At 41.7% G+C, this 22,134-nt stretch overlaps 2 protein-coding genes across 2 annotated transcripts in view; both read right to left on the reverse strand.

Annotated features, from left to right (window-relative positions):
• LOC126204069 (UDP-glycosyltransferase UGT5-like) overlaps nucleotides 1–22,134 on the reverse strand; it is a 251,477-nt gene that overhangs the window by 150,618 nt on the left and 78,725 nt on the right. The gene's annotated exons all lie outside the window — the stretch shown is intronic.
• Nucleotides 4,853–20,517, reverse strand: LOC126204071 (trypsin delta-like). Its single transcript, XM_049938492.1, has 2 exons — nucleotides 20,356–20,517; nucleotides 4,853–5,254 (listed from the first exon to the last, which is right to left on the reverse strand). The coding sequence occupies exons 1-2, from the start codon at nucleotides 20,515–20,517 to the stop codon at nucleotides 4,853–4,855; spliced, it is 564 nt and encodes a 187-aa protein (XP_049794449.1).

The raw sequence follows: 22,134 nt of genomic DNA on the forward strand, positions 1-22,134 counted from the left end.
CAAATTCAGTGTGAAAATAACTACATAAAATTAGAAAATAACCGTACACCACAATGAATGCCCGTAAAAAGGCGGAAGAATCAGCAGTTACCACCGGCATGAGGATGGAGAAAGTAATGGGAGCCACTGCAGAAAAAACACATAATGTGTATCCACAGGACATGTATCACCAAAAATACATAAAAAAACTGATTCCAATTCATCCCTTAACGAAAAAACTAAATAAACTGATAGTCACACTCTTCATGTATTAAAAATGCACAATAAAAACTGCAGAATATTATTCAATAATATAGGACATACAAACCCCCCATGCAAAAAGATTCATTCCATTGGACATGACTAATTTGTATACAAATATACCAACATTAGAAACAATAGAGATCATAAAGAAAAACACAAGAGGAAAATATCAGTCATCGAAACTTGTGAAATTACTTTATCTGAAAACTATTTTTAATTTGAAAATAATATTTATACAAAATCAAATGCTGTATCAACGGCAAAGTGTATTGCAGTTATCATAGCAGACACATTTATCGACATTTTGCAAGATAAATTCTTCAATTCAAAGTTGCAAGTTCTACACCAAATTAACTGCTACAACAGAAATGTTGACGATACAATACCGCACTACTAACAAATAGAGATGACCAAGACATACAAATGATCCATCAGCAACCATATAACTTGCACCGTAACATAAAATTTACAATGAAAATAGGAAACAGTAATTCCATAAACATTTCAGACCTAAAAATAAACCGAGAGGGGTGGCGCAGTGGCTAGCACACTGGACTCGTATTCGGGAGGACGACGGTTCAGTCTCGCGTCCGGTCATCCTGATTTAGGTTTTCCGTGATTTCCCTAAATCGCTCCAGGCAAATGCCGGGATGTTTCCTTTGAAAGGGCACGGCCAACTTACTTCCCCGTCCTTCCCTAATCAGGTGAGATCGATGACCTAGCTGTCTGGTCTCCTTCTCCAAACAACCCAACGCAACCATAAAAATAAGCAACAACAGTCATCACCAATTTCAGATATATAGATAACCTACTACTATTTGACATCATCATAAATAAATACTCTTGTCACACAATTTCACATACATATGCAAATTTAAAATAAATGATTAACAGAATTTTAAAGTTGCCGCTTGATAATAATGTGATATAAAATGAAGTAAAAGCTCTGCAATATATAGCACGACAAAATGACTTCAACCACAAAACAGTGCTCAAATACATGAAAAGTATGAAAAACAAAAGACCCAATGAGTTACATAAAGAAATAACATTGAAAACAGAAGAGAATATCACAAATAAAAAGAGTCATTTACTAAGACCGCACCAAATAAATCTACTTAGAAATTACGTGATCGTAATGCAACAAAAAGACACTGATATTTACCCTCCAAGATGCAATGTGGACCCCATCATACCACTCTAAGACGTATGAATAACGTACCGTACATAGACATAGAAACTAACATAGATGTATGGCACAATATTATAACTATTACGCAAATCTGTGCAGGTACGCATCATGATAGTCTAAAACGCCAAAATGAGCTGCTCATGTAGTTTTGTAATCACTACGAGTAATAAATTTATAGAGCAGCAGAAACTTGTGTCAAAATAGTGTCGTTCTTCGACCTCATGACGCTGCAGGTTCACTAGTAACGAAATTTTCTTAGCTACTTTCACAAGTACACATTATAGGTAAACAATACAAATATTGAGATACTGGTTATGAAATTTAACTGATAGTGTATTCCAAATTTGCACAATGTGTATAAATGCGTACACTGGGATTTGTTAGGGCATAGAATTTTACCGTTTTTAGGAGTATGTGCTCCTAGTAAAATCCTTGTTCATACAACATAGGACTAACGAGCCCTAGTTCGACGTTCTTCCATTGTTCGTGGTAATGGAAAGGGCTAGAGAGAAGTAGTGCTCACCATTCGGTGGTAGGCACGCTAAAATACCTGCAGATTGGACTGTATACGCATTTAAGGCTCCTCCCTGGGCAACTCTAAGCCAGATGCTTTCTCCCAAAACTGCCACGCAGAAATACCTTATGCCACATATGCAGAGTCAGTGACACATACCTCCCACTTTAATAAGTGTTGGATATTCCTCTTACCACCATGTAAAGCACTATCTATATCCAAATGTATTCCATATGCACAGTTACATGTTGTCTTCACTTCATACGTACTTCTAAATTACCCCACTATTATATTATCCCGCCACCGGAGCTACATCTAATGCCTCTCCTGTAATAATCTCATTCACCAGAAAGCTCTTCTGTAACTGTTGGGATGCCTATAAAGGCTGCATCTACAGCACCATCAACGGCACCGATGTATACACGGTATTCGCAACCACTTCAGCACCACAGGCTGCAGTCACACTCATCATAGCAGCATAAATAACTGTGACGCGTTCACCAGACTTTTAGACATCTGCCACAGTTTCACCTCCGTCATCTGCTACAAACTCGTCAGCTCGATTTGACTGACCACACTTCTGGTAAAACGACACATCAAATACAATCTTTCACACAAATAAGAAACCCAAAAAACTCTCTATACTGAGTATATAGGCTTCACTTGCATCTCCTTCCAAATATTGTTTCCATTTTCTTTTGTTATGATCGGATCTCACCCTACATAAATACTGTCTTAGAAAGAAATTGTACCTTCTCGGACTTCAAAAAATCCTGCTATTTTTCTGTAAAGACTGTGACAGCAGAATTCTCAAATCGTGGTTTTCTTATGTTGGATTAAATCTTTATTGTAACCTTTGGTCTCCATTCACATGTTCCAAATACTGTCTCCGCTTCCTTTTTTTTATAATCTGACATCACCCTGCATGAACGCCACCTTAGAAATTAATCTGTTGCTTCCAAAACTACAGATACCCGAGCTGATGTTTCGTGAAGACGTGTGACAACAGAATCCGCAGATATATTTCTCATGTTGAATCAACTCCTTGCTGTAGCCTTCGGTCTCCATGTATTTTGAGAATTGAGCCGAAGATCACAGCAGACACAAACTCGGAAATTCCTACACATTTTAAATACCAGCTGTCCCATATTCCTCTCGCCATATTCCAAAACTTTTCCTCAAACTCATTATTAATTGTGCCGTCGTTTTGTTATGTAGACACCCTGTTGAATCTTCCCCGATTCAATCATACTATAGACTGAAATGCCTACCCTGCAATGACTATGTTAGCTAAATTGTAATGCTATGCAATGCTAATCACCTTCTGAAAAGATACCACTACATGTAATCCCATAATCACCTCATGAAGCATTCCACAACTTACAATTCCTGACTTCAGCGCAGGGTAGCCGCGTGGTCTAGGCACATTGTCACGGCCCGCGCGGCTGCCCCCGTCGGAGGTTTGATTTCTCCCTCGGGCAAGGGTGTGAGTGTTGTCCTTCGCGTAAGTTAGTTTAAGTCAGATAAAGTAGTGCCTAAGCTTAGGGTCCGATGACGTCAGCAGTTTGGTCCCGTAAGACCTTACCACAAATTTCCAAATTTCCGGACTTCTGCAACAGCACCTACACCTTTATACAAAGACCTTCAAAATATTCACCTTTTAAGGACCCATATATTCCAAAAAACCGCAGTGGGGGGCATATTCCACATTTCGCAATTTACTTAAAATACCACTTCACAAGGTTCGACATGAATACGAATAAAAAAGTGACCCGAATGTAGAATAAATTTCCTTTACTTTAAGTCTGTGCTCACAATTTGTTTGTCATCAGACTACCGGTTTCGGTATATAATAACCATCTTCAGATTTATAAAAACATGTCCTAATGTACTGCAGCCATATTGGCATCGTCAAATGTTAAACACAATATCAGCACCAGCATCGTCAAATATTTATAAATAACAGCATATGGAAGAGTCATCTTGTCAACAGAACTACAACTTCCATTACAGAACAGCAGAACAACTTCCATTACACTTTCTACAGCCTCGAAGTCTTTACTTGGACCGAATCTGAAACCTACTCTGCAGAATCGGCAATCTCACTGGAGATTCTGTATCACAAGCTCTACTACCACAACCTTTGCAGTGTGGACTAGAGAGTTCTCTACCCCAACCTTCACACTCTCATCAGCTTCTCACTTACATGTCTCCTTACCCAGTTCTCCATCCAACAATATATCCAGAGCTGGATATCAAGCTCCAGTAGACGAACAACAATGGAATGACAAGCATTCTGCAGCACAAGCATCTCAAATCCATTGGAACCGTCAGTTTTACACTTTTCAATATTTTTCTTCGGGCTTTCCCACATTTTGGAGGAACGTCCTATGCTCACAGGCCATATTTTCCGTCGTATAAAACAAATAAATTAGACCATGCACTACTACTCACCAGGCTGTTAGCACTGTGTTCATGTTTCCCGTTGAAACATCAGTCTGGTGTGGCATGTGACCGATCCTTGTAGAATCTTAGACGAATTTTTACACTGAAGTGTAATTGCCATACGATTAATATCATACATTGAAAATGGAGCTATCATTCTTTTAATTCCGTTACGATATCAGACCTTTACGATAATAACTTCTTTTTCGTTACACAAACGTATGTTTTTATTTTCAACTTTGTTGTGTTTACAATCCATGTCACTAAACAGAAACAGACTTTGCTGCTGCCTCCTCAGACGGAGGCTGGAAAATAATAAACCAAAATTCTGCGTGTACAGCTTAAAATACTTACTTGAAACTGCTTACAACAGAATGTACTCTCATGAATCTCATTTCCGCATTTATCAACGTGTAGCCGTACCAGTCAGAGAAGATCAAACATGGCAGCAATATCTATTAGTCTCTAATATGATTTTTGATCCAGAGACGCACGAAGCCTACGCTGGTGTACACCGCCAGCGGGTACTCGCAGTTCTCGTCCCACCAGGACGCGATGCCGACCTGCACGCTTCCGAACACTAACGGACTCCCGGAGTCACCATTGCAGGGGCTCTTGTTGATGGCACCTGCGCACATCATACTGTCGGTGACTGGGTTGTAATCGGCAAATATGTCCTTGCAGATCGATGTTTTGCCAACGGAGAGGTCCACTTTCTGCAACTGTTCAGGTCGGTTGCCGTCGCCGTCCGAGCCCCAGCCGACGACAGTGACAGGGAGGCCTGCAGGGGCCTCGTATCCGAATTTAGAAGGCAGGTTGACGATCTGGATGTTCGGTCCCACCGGGAACGGTTCAGAAGGCTGTGAACAATATGATACGTTACTCACAAGGACTAGGAACTCTCTAAAATTCACTGACTGCAATGGGAAGTGCTACACTATGAACACATTGACAAACGCTACGAAAGTAATACTACCGTATTATATGCCTGAAAGATATGTTATTAAAATTTCATCCCTACACGAACTTATTTTCAGTACTTTCAGAGAAGAAAAATGCCTTTCCTACTGATGAACAACGGTGTGGTTACATAATGGCTAAAGAGTGTGTGATAACATGGACGTGAGCTTATTGACATGCTTCGGAGTTTGAGAAAAGTTGAATCATTGGCATGAGTAGTATAGGAGCATCCTACAAAGAGACTGCACACAAAATTGACTTTAACAGAATCGCTGCTAACGTAATGATGATGACGAGATGGAGGTAACAAGAAGAATCCCTGTCCTTCTAGGAGAACTACACTACAAGATCTTAGTATTGTTGGGCTGAGAATGAACTCGGAAAGATAGATTTTGGTTCCACATCAGCTGTAAAATGTATCAGAGCAAACGGAAATTTGTGCCGAATCGGGCCTCGAACCCGAATTTCCCGCTCGTCGCGGAGCTGTCGCTTTAACAACTTCGGCTATCCGAGCACGAAGCCCAGATCTTCAAGCGTCCTGGTATCTTGTGCGAGCAGAAGGGAGTCAAGAGGCTGGTGCCCGAACCGCGCAACAACTCTGGGTTCGGTGTGGGGCGGCGGTGGGGTGGGTGGACTGCTGTGGCCTGTTGTGGGGTTGTGAACCACTGAGGGCTACGGCGGGACGAAGCATCTCCGTCGTTTCTAGGTCCCCAGTTCAATACACACTGTGTATTTGGTTGATGCTTTATTATTTTCTATACTTATCCATGCCCTTCTATAATACTGATAATTCCAGTGGAGCAAGAGTTTTATGGAGTACTAGCTTAGTACCCACCGTTGCCCAAGAATGTATTTATTCTAGTCTTCTGTTAGTCCGTCTTCCCCTTCCCCCTCGCTTTGTGCAGGGCGAAATTCGCTAGATATACAGGTAAAATTTGTGTACAAGTACATGTGAAAAATGTTAAAGAAAAGAGTTTGAGAAAAGTAAGGAAACTGATAACACTGTGAGCTTTACTTTTGTAGACCTGTGTGTTCATGCCTTCCAGACGCTCAGTCCGTGTTTCAGCTCCTTACAGTGACTACGCGAATTTTGAGAGTTCCATCAACGCGTATCTGTCGTTTGTTAAGAAAATCTGACAGCGGAATTTAGAGCAACGTTATGCCATCAGTCTTCTTGTTAAAACTGCGGTATCCACGCGTATGACGTTTGAAAAGTTGTAATAGGAGTATGCGGAGCGTTCCTTGTCAATAGCACACCTTTTCGCCTGCACAAATCATTTTTGAAAGGCCGAGTTCACGTTGAAAATAAACCTCGTTCAGGGAGACCATCAGCTTCACAAACCGACGTTAACATCGAACGCGTGCATCCTCTTGTGAAATCAGACCGACGTTTAAGAACAATGATGGGTGACCTGTTAAACACTTTCACGCTACATCAAATTTTGACCGACATTTTGCACACGCGAAAGATTTGTGCGAAAATGATACAGAAAAACCTAACAACTGAGCAGATGGACAACCGAAGAAACGTGTCAGTTGATATTCTTGAGAGGATTGTCAGTGACCACGAATGATTCAGGCGTGTAATCACAGGTGATTAATCCTGGATTTCTGTGTGAGATCATGAGACAAAGCGACAAAGTGTGGAGTGGCACAATGAGACATCTCTTCGATTGAAAAATGCTCGAATGAGCAAATAAAGGGTCAAAACAATGCTGATACGGGTTTTTTAATGTAGGGGTATCGTTCAAAAGGAATTTGTTCCTCCATGATAAACTGTCAACCAAGTGTTTTACAGAGTTGTCCATGAAAGGCTCAGGTAAACGGTGAATCAAGTGAAACCGGGACATTGCAGGCAAGTGGACTGTGCATCATGACAACGCCCCATCTCACACGACCACTTCCATCAAGGAACTTACTATCTCAAAAGGCTTTCCTTTTGTCCTACACCCCCTACCCTCTACTTACCTGATCTGAGGCGTTGTGGAAGGAAGAAAGATTGGGTTTAACGTTCCGTCGATATCTAGGTCATTTGAAATTGTGCACAGGCTGGGATTGTTGGGATTGTGTCGAGGATGGAAAAGGAAATCGGTCGTGCCCTTTCGTAGTAGCCATCCCAGCATTCTTCTGGAGTGATTTAGAGAAATCACAGAAAACCTAAACCTGGATGGCTGGACTCGAGTTTAAATCGTTGCCCCACCCTCCCCAATGCGAGTCCATTGTGTTAACCACTGAACCACTGTGCCATCTCGCTCAGTCTTTGCGCTTGCCACTTTTTTCTTTCCCTGAAATTGAAAAATGTCTTAATAGGACGTCATTTTGGTGCTCAGGAGTTCATTCAAAAGAATGTAATAGGCATGTTAAAGGCCCTTTCAGTTGAAGCCTGTCACTGCTGCTACCAAGAATGGAAACAAGAACCCCACCAGTGTATAGGTGTGAACAGTAATGTTGTCTGAAACAAATAAAAAATTTGGTAGATAAAATATCAGTCTCATAACTTTTCTCACACACCTTATATGTATGAAATATAATTCACGTGTCCATATGCGATTAAAGCCACTGACAAAAAGCTCATCATAAACCCATGGAACTATTTAAGTGAAGTTTGGAAGATTTATTAGTTAAAATCTGGGAAGATAGGGATAAGAACCACCAGTCTCCTAATGAGATGAGTATGATGATATGGAGAGAGATAAGGGTGGATGAAGAGACTGTGAGAGAGAGGGAAGAGATAGGTATAAACAGGGGGAGGAGGTGTAGGATGGACAGAGATAGGGAAGGGGGAAATGGACAGAGAAAATTGAGAGGAGATGGACAGAGAAAGGAAGGAGTAGGAGATGGACAAAGAGAGGGGAGGAAGAGACAGGCAGACAGGTGGGGGTAGGAGATTTACAGATGGAGGGGGAGGAGGAAATGGACAGAGAAAGGAAAAGGGAGAGAAGGAAGAAGAGGAGATGTACTGGGAGTGGGGAGTGGAGAAGATGGACAGAGAAAGTGGGTGTCTCAGAGAGAGAGAGAGGGAGAAGTGGAGGTGATGAACAGGAATAGCGCGTATGGATAGAGAGAGGAGAGTTGAATGAAGAGAGTAGGGTTGGGTAGAGAGAGGAAGGAGGAGTAAGTGGATAGAGGATACATGGTTATTAGTGGGTGCTTGGTTATCTGAACAGTGACTTGCAAACAGAAACTGGGGAAGTTAGCCAGTGTGAATCTCTGCAGTCTACTGTAAGTTCCGTGTATAACAAAATTTATCTGGGTCGCCACCCAATATAACAACAACTGGAAAAATTTAATATCAGAACTGAATTAATCACTGAAAAGTCTACAAATGAATTAATCACTGAAAAGTCTACAAATATAAGGCCTGCCTCTTACGCTTCAGAAATGCCAGGTGGAATGTACTAAAAATAATCTTACGAAAGGGGAAGGGTTTTACTGAGAATCAGTCATCACAGTTTCAACATAGTTTATTTAAGTAAAACGTCATAATAACAATTCACAAAGTAATTCTAAATTATGATCTGTCCTTGGCTGTTACGTAATTAACTCACTTACATTACTATTGTATTGATTGCTGTGGTACATTGCGGTGATAAACGAAAAAGAAATCTTACACGCGAACGGAAAACGTTCACACAGACATACATGATTCACACACAAGAATAAAGATAAAAAGAATTTTGCCCAGCACAGTAAGTCACAGGCTCAGAGGCTCATCCCTGTCGCTTTGAACTATAGTGAATAACAATACAACGGAACACATTTCGACAAAGAAATTTATGTGCATCACCTTGCACATCAAACTAAAGTACGCTGGCGTAAAACACCTGCGAATGCCGTGAATATTAATGAAGGAGGCAAAATTATTAAGACTCGTGAAAGCTTCAAGAAAACAAATGTAAATTGTCAAGACTCAAATAGCACTAAAATATCACGCGGAATTAAGAATAAAACTTATTTCCCTTTCTCTGCCCATACACGGTGAAATCACCATCATGTGGTATGAAAAAAGCTACACAATCTTAAAATTGAAACGAAATGAGAAGTAGAAGAAATCAAACACACACATACACACACACACACACACACACACACACACACACACACACACACACACATGGGAAAAGTTAACACATACTTTCCAGTTAGAAGTCAGACAAATCTGAAAGCTGTGATGGAGCGACGAACTTCCTACACCACGTGTTCTGCTTACACAAAGCACATACAGAAAAATGTATTTGTGACTGCACTCGGAAAAATATAAGAATTCGACTACCGAACTTGAAAACTGACTACCGGATCAAATGCGTACATCATCTGGAAGAACTACACACCATCCCACGTTAACACACTCACCAGCACCAAGTAGCTCTTAAGAGCATCGTCTTCATACACCAAAGGTTTAGTCCCGAATGCCGAGAGCATGCTCTTCCTGCAACGAACTTCTCCCAGGTAGCCGGAAGAGACTAGAGGGGTCCTTTCCGCCACCAACTTAACTACTGTCGAAAGACTACCGAAAGGGTGCAAATCTCTTTGCCTTGAGGGAAAAGTTACGTTAGCTACGCTGTTGCTACCACAGCAGTCAGTCAGATGCTGTACTGGTATCGTATATAAGACAGATTCAACATACACACTGACTCCCTCATTCATACAGATGACAAAGACAGAAAGGAAATTTGGGAGCACAAAATGTGCTTATAGGAAAAATTGATACTTTAACGTAATTGTGTACCACTCATTGGGGACAATCAAGAAGTACAAAACTAAATTTCAAGTAAATGAGCTTGGTAGTAGCAAATACAAGTTAAGTAGTATGAAACAAATGTAACAGAGACGTTTCAGCAGGAAGGAGAACAGAGAGAGGGGACAAGAGGAGATGGACAGAGAGGGGGGAAGGGGGCGGGGGGGGGGGGAAGCGAAGATGGACAGGTGGCAGATTGGAGTAAATAAAGAACCAGCCAACACTGTGTCTCCAGCCACTTGTTTAATAAAGTTTATTTCCATTTAACACGTTTCTTGTAGTGGTCATTTTCGCAGCAGCTGTATATAAATTGCAGTTGTTTCAAAGAAAATGCCTTTTTTGCATGCTGCACATCGAAATTTTTATTATTATTTATGCACCCAGACGCGTTTCGCCTTTTTTACAAGGCATCTTCAGTGGGTGTGCTGAAATATTACATGATTTGTCCATTTTTATACATAGGTTATAGTTTCACATCTAGGTTATAGGTTTAAAAACAGTTCGTTAACGATTTCTTATGAAAATACACATTCATTGCATTTAAGCAAACTCCTTTTTCTCATCTGGCAACCAGGTGAACATCTTACAGCTCACTTTCAGGTCACCGTTTAACAGACACATCACTGTAATTCCCATCTATTTAGTACAGAGTTAGAAAAACAAATGAAACTGAAATATTTCCATGACCCTTCTTCTCTCATACGTCAGACAGTAAGAGAAGAGAAACAGAAGTGTATGCCAGCCACAAACGTCATAACGAGTGCACAAGTGGTACCAATCATGAACGTCGATCACATACGTCGGGATATAAAAGAGGACAGTGAGAGAGGAGACGAGTGTCGAGTGTTCGTCAACTGTTACGCCGCTAGACGTCGACTCTTAACAATTCTATTCTCGTCAGTTGTCTGCAGACGATTATAGTCGACCTGTAGGCCGAAGATAATCGCGGTACCCTGGAGTGGTGACTCACCAACACACCATACTCGTTCCTTGTCACCAAACAGAGGCACCAGCAGCTCGCCCAGCCGCTGAATTCAAGAAAACTATGCAAGGCGACCATCTATGAAGGTAAGGCAGCCTTAGATGGAAATCTTCCATGGAATACAGGTAACAAGATGGCAGGAAATCTCATCGACGTCATTATCGACGACCATCCAGTCTGGGCGTAAGACGACTCAGCGGCCTTTTGTTTTTTGTAATGCTTGCCTATCGTTGCCAGGAAAAGAAGACTATATTCCGTGATACAGAAGCAACTGCGCTGAAGGTCGCAAAGAGGAAATACATCCATCAGACAGGATCATGTATTTGGAGAATAACTTTCAACAACATAACACAGCTCTCCGAATTTGTCGATTTAACAGAATGTATTGATCACTCTCGTATGGGACATCTTATTGGCATCACAAGCATGGACTGTGGGAGATCAGAGTTTTGACAGACGAAGCTATTCCAACAGTCACACATGAAGACTGCTCTGATGTGTTGTTTGCCTTTGAAGACGTTTTTCTCCTCGTATCGTCGACGAGAAGAGTTCCAGCCGTCAGTCGAGATGCACAGTCAAACTGTGAAGGTTTTGTCGACTGCAAAAAGCTGCTCAGGATTATAAAAAATCTTAATGCCAGCATAATCATACGCACTGTGGGTGGTCAAGCAGAACTATAGATCACTAACTGTTACGAGCAAGCACATATCATCCCTAAAGGTATGTGTGTAGGGACATCCGAACCAGCCTATGGTGGGCAGCTTAATATCGTCGACGAAGAATCGTGCTCCGCTACCACTGCAGACAACGCAGGAGACGAAGCTGCTATCGAACTGTCAATAGGGTGTTGTCTGACCGAGGAACAAACTCGGCGAGAATTAGCCATTCTGCATCAATTTTCAGACGCATTCAAATCCAAAGTGGAGAAAAGATAGACCAAGCGGTCCATGATAAAACACCGTATCAACGTTGCTGACCACCCACCAATTAGGCAGGATTCGTATAGACTGTCTCCAATTGAACGACGGATACTCCAGGAAGACGTGGAGAAGATACTGACAGATGATATCACTGTACTTTAAGAATCCCTCTCCTGTGGTCCTTGTGAAGAAAAAGTAAGGCACATCGCATATTTGCGTTGACTACCTGCGACTGAGCAAAATCAATTTGTGTTCATGCCAAATCAGGTTCAAAGCTTTATTCATATGACTGTTTTTATTCACATAGTGAGTGGATTGGAGATGGACGGCAGTGTGTAAAAAAAGGAGTCTGAGCAGATAAAAAAGATCTTGCACACCAAAATAGTGCTAAACCATTCCAAACTCACCATGAATTTTCATGTAACTACTGATGCATCAGGATATGGAATACCCTCAGTGATTTACCAAGCAAGAAAGGTAGAAGTGTCAAGAGTAGAAAGAACAATTGTTTTTGTCAGTGAATTACCTACACAGTGTGAACGTTAATACTGAGAAAGAGACATTGGCAGCAATCTGGACTTGCAAAGAAGTTCGTTATTTATCAGCAGGACATAATGCTATCAGCCACTCAGATCACAGAGTCATTACTTCTCTGATACACAGTAAATTATAAGACACTAAACTAACAAGGTAGGCATTATTATCAAAAGAGTTTGATATTCAGGTAATGTATGTAAAAAGAAAAGTGAAACAGGTAGCAGATGCTTTTTCAAGACTACCAGTGGGACAAAAATAGCATACTGACAATTGTGAATTCAAGTATGATGTTCGAATTAATTTTTAATGAGGCTACCAGTGACAAAGTGATAAAGGAATTAATGGCTAAGGCTAAAATAGAGGGAAGATCCATGGATTAACGAAGTATTGAAAAAACTGGAAGTAGACAAGGCTCATCACAGAATAAGAGAGAGATTTACTGAAAGATTCACTACTTTACATAAAGTTCAGTTTTGAGGTTCCATATTGGAGACTTTGTATTCCACAACTCTATGTGGAATCACTGGTCAAATTTGTAAATGTTGAATATGGTCATTTTTACCACAAAAATACATTAATCACATGAACAAATATTACAATTTGAAACGGAAACACTAAAAAATGTGAGAGCTATATAAAAAGCTGAAAGGGAATACATAGGGAATTAAATATCAATAATAGTGATAGATATTTATGGGCCAATTCCAACATGAAAGTCAGGAGTGCAGTATATTTTCGTGGCATTATAAGTTCGGTCAAAATTAACGAAATTCTACCCAATAGTAAAGATAATATTTAAACTGCTTGCGTAAATTCTCAAAACTGAATATTTCAGTAAAGTACCCAGATCCTAGAAACTTTTGACTGTTAATAGTTCTAAGTTTACAAACCAAAATTTTAGGCATTTTCTGAAAGAAAAGTACTTGAAGCATACGCATACCTTAAGGTTTCATCCACAGAGAATCCCAGCTGGTAGGGTGAGAGAAACTGAAAGATTCTTTAGGACATGCTGCGGAAAAAGACGCATTTGGTGGACACAATTCATGTTAGGCTTGGAAATTATTTTATATGATTTACATCACACTAGTATGGAGCTGAATTTTGAAACTGATTAATTGGCCAGTGGTAGATACAGTAAGAAAAGAAGATATTACTGACATGATAAACCAAAACTTAAGCAGAAAGATAACAGTTATGAAGAAAATATTAATCTCATTACTCAGGAAGCAAATTACCTGGTAGGAGAAAACGTTTTGGTAAAGATACATAAAAAGTAATAGGACTGGGAAAAATATGAAAGATTTCATTTATACCAAGGACCCTTATCGGCATTAAACATCCTAAAGCAAATTTTTTCAGAGATATAGAAACAGAATCAGGACAAACTACCCTCATTGTGTTTGTGATTGGAACAGGAAGGAAATGACTAGTAGTGGTACAGGGTGCTTGGAGAAAGTATGTGTAATGACAGGGTAATGTAGTCAATGAGGTGCAAGCAGTGGGTATTAGACAGGGAATATGTTCAAATGTTCAAATATGTGTGAAATCGTATGGGACTTAACTGCTAAGGTCATCAGTTGCTAAGCTTACACATTACTTAACCTAAATTATCCTAAGGACAAACACACACACACACACCCATGCCCGAGGGAGGACTCGAACCCCCGCCGTGACCAGCCGGACAGGGAATACATCAACGCACTTCAGGAAGATTAAGCTCCGTTGCGGAAAATAAACTACTTTACGAAATTTACAACAGCCCTAAGATACAGAAGAGAAAACGTAACATTATGGTACAGCCTCTGAAGAAGATTATGCTTACATCATCTGAATCATTATGCCACTGAAAAATGGTTAACATTAAGTGGACAAATGAAGTATGGAGTGAAGAAGCCTATAGGAGATTAATTACCAGTAAACGGGGCATGTTCGTGAGACATGTACTATGTACTATGTACAAATAGTTATCTTTGCACCTCCAGAAGAAGTAGACGAGAAAATAGTCGGGGTAGCAAAGGTAAGAAAAACACATTGTAGAAAGTGTTAGGTAGGAGAAGTACTTGTGTAGAGATGGAAATATTAGCACGGTATAGAAAAGATGGAGGGTAGAATCGAACAAGTCGAAAGACTGATTGCTAATAGAAATAGAGTCTCTGCACTGGAGAATCACAGTCTCAGTAAAGAAGATTGCAATAGTATATATATTTCACAGCAATGGGAACACAATAAGAAAGATTTGAAACGATCAAGGGCAAAACGAAAAGGAGCTTAGACAATGCGACAAAAGATTTAAAGAAATGAACTAAATACAAAGCATAAAGTGAAAGTCGCCAAACAGGGTTTTCGATCCATAAACAGTAACGTCACTTCTCCAGCACGAGCGCTGGGGAAACTCCCCTTTATAAGAGTTGACGACACCGTTTCTGACAGTGCTCAGTCTATAGAGCTGTAAGGTGGAAGGAGTATATAGAGGGTCTATTCAATGGAGATAGACTCGAGCGCAGTATAAAATAAATGAAAAGTGGCGTAGATGAAGATGAGATGGGAAATATGATACTACGAGAAAAATTTGACAGAACGCTGAAAGACCTGAATTAAAACAAAGTCCCAGTAGTAGACGACATTCCGTCAGAACTTCTGATAGCCTTGGGAGAGCCAGCCGTGACAAAATTCTTCCACCTGATGTGCAATATGTATGAGACAGGCAAAATACCCTCAGACTTCAAGAAGGCTGTAATAATTCGAATTCCAAAGAAAGCAGAGTGCTGTCAGATGTGAATATTACCGAAATATCAGTTTAATAAGTTATTATCGCAAAATACTAACACGACTTCTTTACAGGAGAGTGGAAAAACTGGCAGAAGCCGACCTCAGAGAAGATCAGTTTGGATTCCGGAGAAATGTGATGCAATAGTGACCCTATTACTTATTTTAGAAGATAGGTTAAGGAAAGGCAACTCAATGTTTATAGCATTTGTAGACCTAGCGTAAGCTTTTAACAATATTGAGTGGAATACTGTCTTTGAAATTATGAGGGAATCAAGGGTAAAATATAGGAAGCGAGAGGCTTTTTACATCTTGTACAGACACCAGATGGCAGTTATAAAAGTCGAGGGGCGAGAAAGGGAAGCAGTGGTTGAGAAGTGAGGGAGATAGTGTTGTAGCCTATCGTCGATGTTATTCAATCTGTAAATTGAGGAACCAGTAAAAATTTGGACTTGGAATTAAAGTCCAGAAAGACGAAATAAAAAATCTAAGGTTTGCAGATGACATTGTAATTCCGTCGGAGACATCAAAGGACATGGAAGAGCAGCTGAAAGGAACGGATAGCACAGATGAAGGCTGAAGATTAGATGGGTATATCACATAACTAATGAGGAAGTACTGAATAGAGTATATCGAAGATGGACGAAAGTAATGAGAAGTAGCAGAACTGAAAATAACGAGAAATTTAACATCAGGATTGGTGATCACGAAGTAGCTAAAGTTAAGGCAGCAAAATAACCCATGACGGACGGAGCAAGGAGGACATCAAAAGCAGACTAGCACTAGCAAAAAGGACATTCCTGGCCAAGACAGGTCAACCAGTACCAAACATTGGCCTCAATTTCAGCAAGAAATTTCTGACAATGTACGTTTCAAGCACCGCATTGTATGGTAGTGAAACAAGGACTGTAGGAAAACCGGAACAGAAGAGAATCGAAGCATTTGAGATGTCGTGCTGCAGAAGAACGTTGAGACTTCCCTAACAAGGCAAGGAATGAGGATGTTCCCCGCAGAATCGACCGGGAAAGGAATGTATGGGAAACACTGGCAAGAAGAATTGACAGGATGGTAGGACATATGTTAAGACATCACGGAATAACTTCCGTTGTACTTGAGAGGGCTGCAAAGGATGAAAATGGTAGAGGAGGACAAAGACTGGAATGACGGAATACGTCCAGCAAATAACTGAGGACATATGTTGTAAGAGTTACTCTGAGATGAAGAGGTTGTCACAGTAGAGGTATTAGTGGCGGGCCGCATCGAACCAGTCAGAAGACTGATGAACCAAGAAAAAATGGCAACTATGCTACGGTATTAAAAACGTAACTCAAAACTGGCCTCGATTCTCCTGTACCGGCAGGCGGTGTCGGTAAGTGGCGTAATGTAACGCGCCCACCTGCTGGACTGGACAGTAGACTGATAGAAATACTACGAAAAATGCACACAAGTCATTCAGCGCCTTCAGTTGATGGTTGGTACGAGTACAATGTATACCAAAGAAGACATGGTACAAGTAATGCTACTCATCTATAAAGAATGTAAGTTAGCAAAGAGGTCACCCTTGTAAGGTTTCTTACTTACAATTCACATACATACAGGGAGTACGGTACTGTAGTATATTTAATAATATGTCGTGTACAGTAAAGGCAGTCAATGATTTAAAACCGTATCCCAGGTAGCTAAACAGCATTTGGATATTTTACTTCGCTTCGGAACGTCAGATTATGTGTGATGGTAGGGGTAAAAGGCACAACCTGTGTGTGACGGCACATTTCATAGTGGGAATAACGCTGACAAATGTAAATCGCTGCGCTTCAAACGTACCATTGAAGATGGCGTTAAGTAATGGTATACACTGAGATGACAAAAGTAACGGTGTACCTCCTAGTACTGCGTGACTTCCTTTTGAACGCCGTAGTACAGTAACTCGACGTGGAATGGACTCGACAAATCCTTGGAAGTCCCCTGCAGAAGTATTGAGCCATGCTGCTGCTATAATCGGCCATAGCAGCGAAAGTGCTGTAGATGCAGTAATTTATGCATGAATTCAATTCTCGATTATGGTCCGTAAATGTTCGATGGAATCCATGTCGGGCGATTTGGGAGACCAAATCATTTTCTCGAACTGCGCAGAATCTTCGAAGCAATCGCGAACTACTGTGACCCAGTGATCGGTTCATTTGGAACAAAGGACCCAGTCTGTTGCATGTAAACGCACCTCACATCATTACAGAACCACTTCCACCTTGCACAGTGCCTTGTTGACAACTTGGGTCCATGGTTTCTTGGGATCTGCGCGATGTTCGAACCCCAGCATCCGCTCTTACATGCTGGAATCGGCACTCATCTTACGAGGCCGCTGTTTTCCAGTCGCCTAGAGTTCAATCGATGTAGTCACGAGTCCAGGAGAGGTGTTGCAGGCGATGCCGTACTGTTAGCAGAGGCACTCGCGTCGGTCGACTGATTCCATAGCCCATTAAAGCCAAATTTCGCGTCGCACTGTCCTAACGGATACGTTCGTCGTACGTCCCACATTGTTTTCTGCGGTTATTTCACCCAGTGTTGCTTGTCTGTTAGCAATCACAAATATACGCAAACACTGCTCTTCTCACCACGGACAACAAATTTCATATTCTCGCACACTCTTGACACTGTGGATCTCAGATTATTGAATTCCCTGAAGATTTCCGAAACTGAATGTCCCATCAGTCTATCTCCGACTACCATTCCGCGTTCAAAGTCTGTTAATTTCCGTCGTTCGGCCAAAATTATGTCGGAAACCTTATCACGTAAATCATCTGTGTACCAATGACAACTCCTCCATTGCACTGCCCTTATATACATTGTTTACGCGATACGACCGTCATCTGTAATGTGCCCATCTCTAGCCCATGACTTTTTGTCACCTCAGTGCAGCACTTTGAGTCATTACATCGAAGCACAACTAATAACTGCTGGGAAAGTATGATCGATAAACTTGCTGTCGGTCGTAACAGCGCATTCCCGAAAAAACGATGCGGCAGAAAAAAATCTAAAATGCGCTTTATGTAGCATTAGAAATAATATGTGAAAAAAACTGAATAAAAATTTCATTAATTTGAATTTGGACCTTACAGTGAGGGCTTCCACGACAGGATGTCTCAGTTACTACAGAAAAATTTTAATAATTTTAGAATGTGAGCTGGGAAGATATCCAACTTAACTGCTAGACAGTCTGCCGAGATATATCGCTGTGGCCTCAGAAACATTTCGATTCTCATCGTTTCGTGGAGTCGGCAGTCGCAGAGTCGGCAGGGCTCAACGTCGACTGGAGCACTTTAAAGGATGTCCAGCACGGCTCTGGACGAAAAGACAGGGACCAGAAAGTTTCTCGAACCTCGGCCATACGACCAGGATGATTTACTACCCTTTGCGTTATCTTTACGGCTGACAAACTCAAATCGAAAATAAATTACTGCAATTGCTAATATACAGGGTGAAGAGTATTTAAATCGATAAATTCTGGGAGGTTGTAGGGGACATCAAATCAAATATTTTCTCCTAATGTCATTTTTTCCTATGAGGATTATTTAAACCGGTGGAGGCCGTATTACGCTCTTAAGTTGTAGGCAACTGCTGTCCACCAGTGTAGTAGTGCATTGTCTCTGTTTACTAATGGAGCGATACACCTGGGGTGAGTATACTGATATGGTTGGTGCGTACTACGTAGCGCACCACAACGGACGAGCTGCACAGCGGATTTATCAACAACAATATCCTAATCGCCGTATGCCGCATCATACGACCTTTGCTGCTGTGTACCAACGTCTGCGTGAGACCGGGTCATTTAGCAGATTACCTGGCCAGGGACGCCGTCGCACGGTAAGTACGCTGCAATTTGAGGAAGCTGTCTCGCAGCATGTGGAGCGGGATGCTTCAATCAGCACTCATGCAATTGCACGTAACATGGGGAGGAATCAGACGAATGTAAGAACAGTCCTTCGAGAGCAATTGTTACGTCCATTTCACTTACACCGTGTCCACAACCTGGAACCAAATGGTTATCCACCCAGAGCACAGTTTTCGCAGTGGTACCTGGAAGAGTGTTAAATGCATTCTATATTTCCATTGTTTACCAATAAAGCAACGTTCGGGCGTGATGGAGTCTTCAACATGCACAATTCGCATGTTTGGAGTGAGGATAACCCACATAGCACAGTTATTAGCGCTCATCAAGTGCGTTTCTTCGTTAATGTGTGGATCGCTGTTGTTGGGGACTGTTTAATTGGACCGTATCTGCTACATAGGCCATTACATGGCAGGCACTATTACAATTTTCTCGCTAGAGCATTGCCAGAAATGCTGGAAGACGTCACGCTCCCTACAAGACAACGCATTTGGTTCTAACATGACGGGGCGCCGGCACATTTCAGTCGTCGTGTCCCTCGGTTTTGACCGACGGTTCCCAGAGAAGTGGATTGGCAGAGGTGGTCCTGTACCATGGCCTGCTCGATCTCCAGATATTTCCCCTCTGGACATTTTTGTGTGCGGAGAGATGCGCAACATTGTTTACGTAACTCCTGTTGCATCAGAAGACGATCTGGTTGCCCGGATAGTAGCAGCAGCAGGAACAATTCAGAGTACTCCTGGGAATTTTTTCCGTGTCAGACAGAACATGATCCGACGGTGTAACCTTTGTTTACTTGTCAGTGGAGGCATCTTTGAAAATCTACTGTAATAGAAATTGGCTTGTGTTAATGTGTTGTGCATGGTCTTAAGAAAATGGAAAAGTGTTTGTTGGTTTAATTAATTTGCCGCCAGAGAAATCTTCCTTTACCGGTTTAAATACTCCTCACCGGAGGAATATCACATTAGGGAAAAATATTTGTTTTGATGTCCCCTACAACTTCCCAGAGTTTGTCGGTTTAAATACTTTTCACCCTGTAATTCAAGTTACGTCCAACACTGTTTTCGCTACTGTAATGATTTAAATGAAACGCACTGTAGTCGACTGTGGCAGGTCGCACCGTTTTGGATAAAAGGACTAGTGCACCATATACAGACGAAACGTCAACTAACCTGCAAGAGAGCGACGTCGTAATCGAGGTTGCTGCTGTTGAAATCCTCGTGGTAAATGACTGTCGATACGTTGAAGACGACTCCGCCACTCTCCCTTTCTGACGAGCCAGCCCGCAGCAACATCTTGTCCACGTCGTCGTATAAGCAGTGTGCCGCAGTCATTACCCACCCACATCCTGGCGATTATGGAGCCGCCGCACACGTGTGTGGCCAGCAACTGTATGGAGAGGAGCCAAGGGTTCTCTTCTATGGTCGTGCTTTCGCCGTTCACGATGCGGCCTTGGTCCCCCCTACTCCACGGCGCCCTGACTCTGGGGACCGTCAACGCCGGTGCCAACGGGCACGCCACGATGACAAGTGCTCGCAACATTGCGGCGACAGCGAGTGTCCGCTCCTGAAGCCGGCTTCCTTTCTTACTGCAGACATTAACACGTGCTTGTGCTTAAAATGATCTCTCTGACGCAACAGGTTTTTCCTACTTACGTTTTTTGCCTACTATCAGGTATTAAAAATACTCGCAAATGTCGTATTACATCGCTAACGTCAAACCCAATCAAACTCTTATCTTGACAAACGAGCTCATCTCTTTTATCATATTAATTTGAGTCTAAATCTGGAAGGACGCCACTCGTTACAGTCTTTGTACACTATTTATCAGGTAAGTATTATTGTATCTTGAAGCGAGGCAGTTCCATTGTTTTTCTGAGTTGCGCTAATGTGGAATAATTTTGTTTTCGCTGTATTTCGTACTCAGCAGAAAAACGGAAATTTTGACCTTAATTTAAAATTGATAGGTTGGTTTTCCAATACGTCTGGATGAAACAGGACTTCTTCAGAGCTGGAAAATGTAATTAGTATGGTAAATACGAAACAAATGGCTTGCAAATTAATTTAAAATAAGGGCCAGGTGCCATGACGCAGAGACACGTGCTCCAAAATGGTTTGTTTTCGCACATAGGGGGTAACGCCACTCAGTGTCGTGTCCAGGGATTACGTAAAGACGCAAGCTGACAGGATAACACAGGCGGGGGATGACATCAGGTCAGCGTGCTGACATACTGGAAACGCTATAGCACGTTACCTCGTAGAACACCCCAGAACTATTCGTAATCGTCATCCGAGACAGCCTGAAACCACACATATACAGGCTGAACCTCCACCGATAAAATTTCTGAGGTTGGTCAGGAATATTTTGTTTGTAATTTTGCATCAGGAACTCACGATGCCCAGTAGATTGTTGGACATTAGTTATGTAATTCAAAGTACCAGGTACCTTTTCTTCAGTGAAAATGCTTCCATTGTGCGAGGACTATTCGGAAAGTAAGGTACGATCAGTGAAACTGAAACCACTGTAAAAATCAAAAATGTTTTATTTGCAGTACTTTTCTACAATTTTCAACTACTTATCTACATAGTCGTCGTTCCGACTTAGACACCTGTTCTAGCGTTATACCAACTTTCCAATACTATCGCCACAGAAGACAGCCGCCTGTGCTTCCCGCCAATTCTCTACGCTTGTCTACAGCTCGTTGTCTGTGTCAAAAGTTGTCTTCATAGCCAGCGGTTCATGTGAGCAGAGATGAAACTCATCGGGAGCCAATTATGGGCTGTATTGTGGGCAATCAAACACTTCCCACCGTCAACGTTGCAGGAGCATCTTCATTGCCCCTGCAGAGTGCAGCTGGGAATTTTCGTGTTGAACGAAATGCATGACAATTATGTTATGTGGGTTGCATAGCCTCAGGCATTATCTTTCACCAGGCCCTCATACTTGGCGGG

The sequence above is a fragment of the Schistocerca nitens genome, chromosome 9 (assembly GCF_023898315.1).
Source record: "Schistocerca nitens isolate TAMUIC-IGC-003100 chromosome 9, iqSchNite1.1, whole genome shotgun sequence".
Lineage (NCBI taxonomy): Eukaryota > Metazoa > Arthropoda > Insecta > Orthoptera > Acrididae > Schistocerca > Schistocerca nitens.

Coding starts and splice junctions, on each gene's coding strand:
- LOC126204071 (XM_049938492.1), bottom strand. CDS start 20,517: ATGACTGCGGCACACTGCTTATACGACGACGTGGACAAGATGTTGCTG. Junction 5,255..20,355: donor ACGACGTCGCTCTCTTGCAG/GTTAGTTGACGT, acceptor TATTGTTCACAG/CCTTCTGAACCGTTCCCGGT.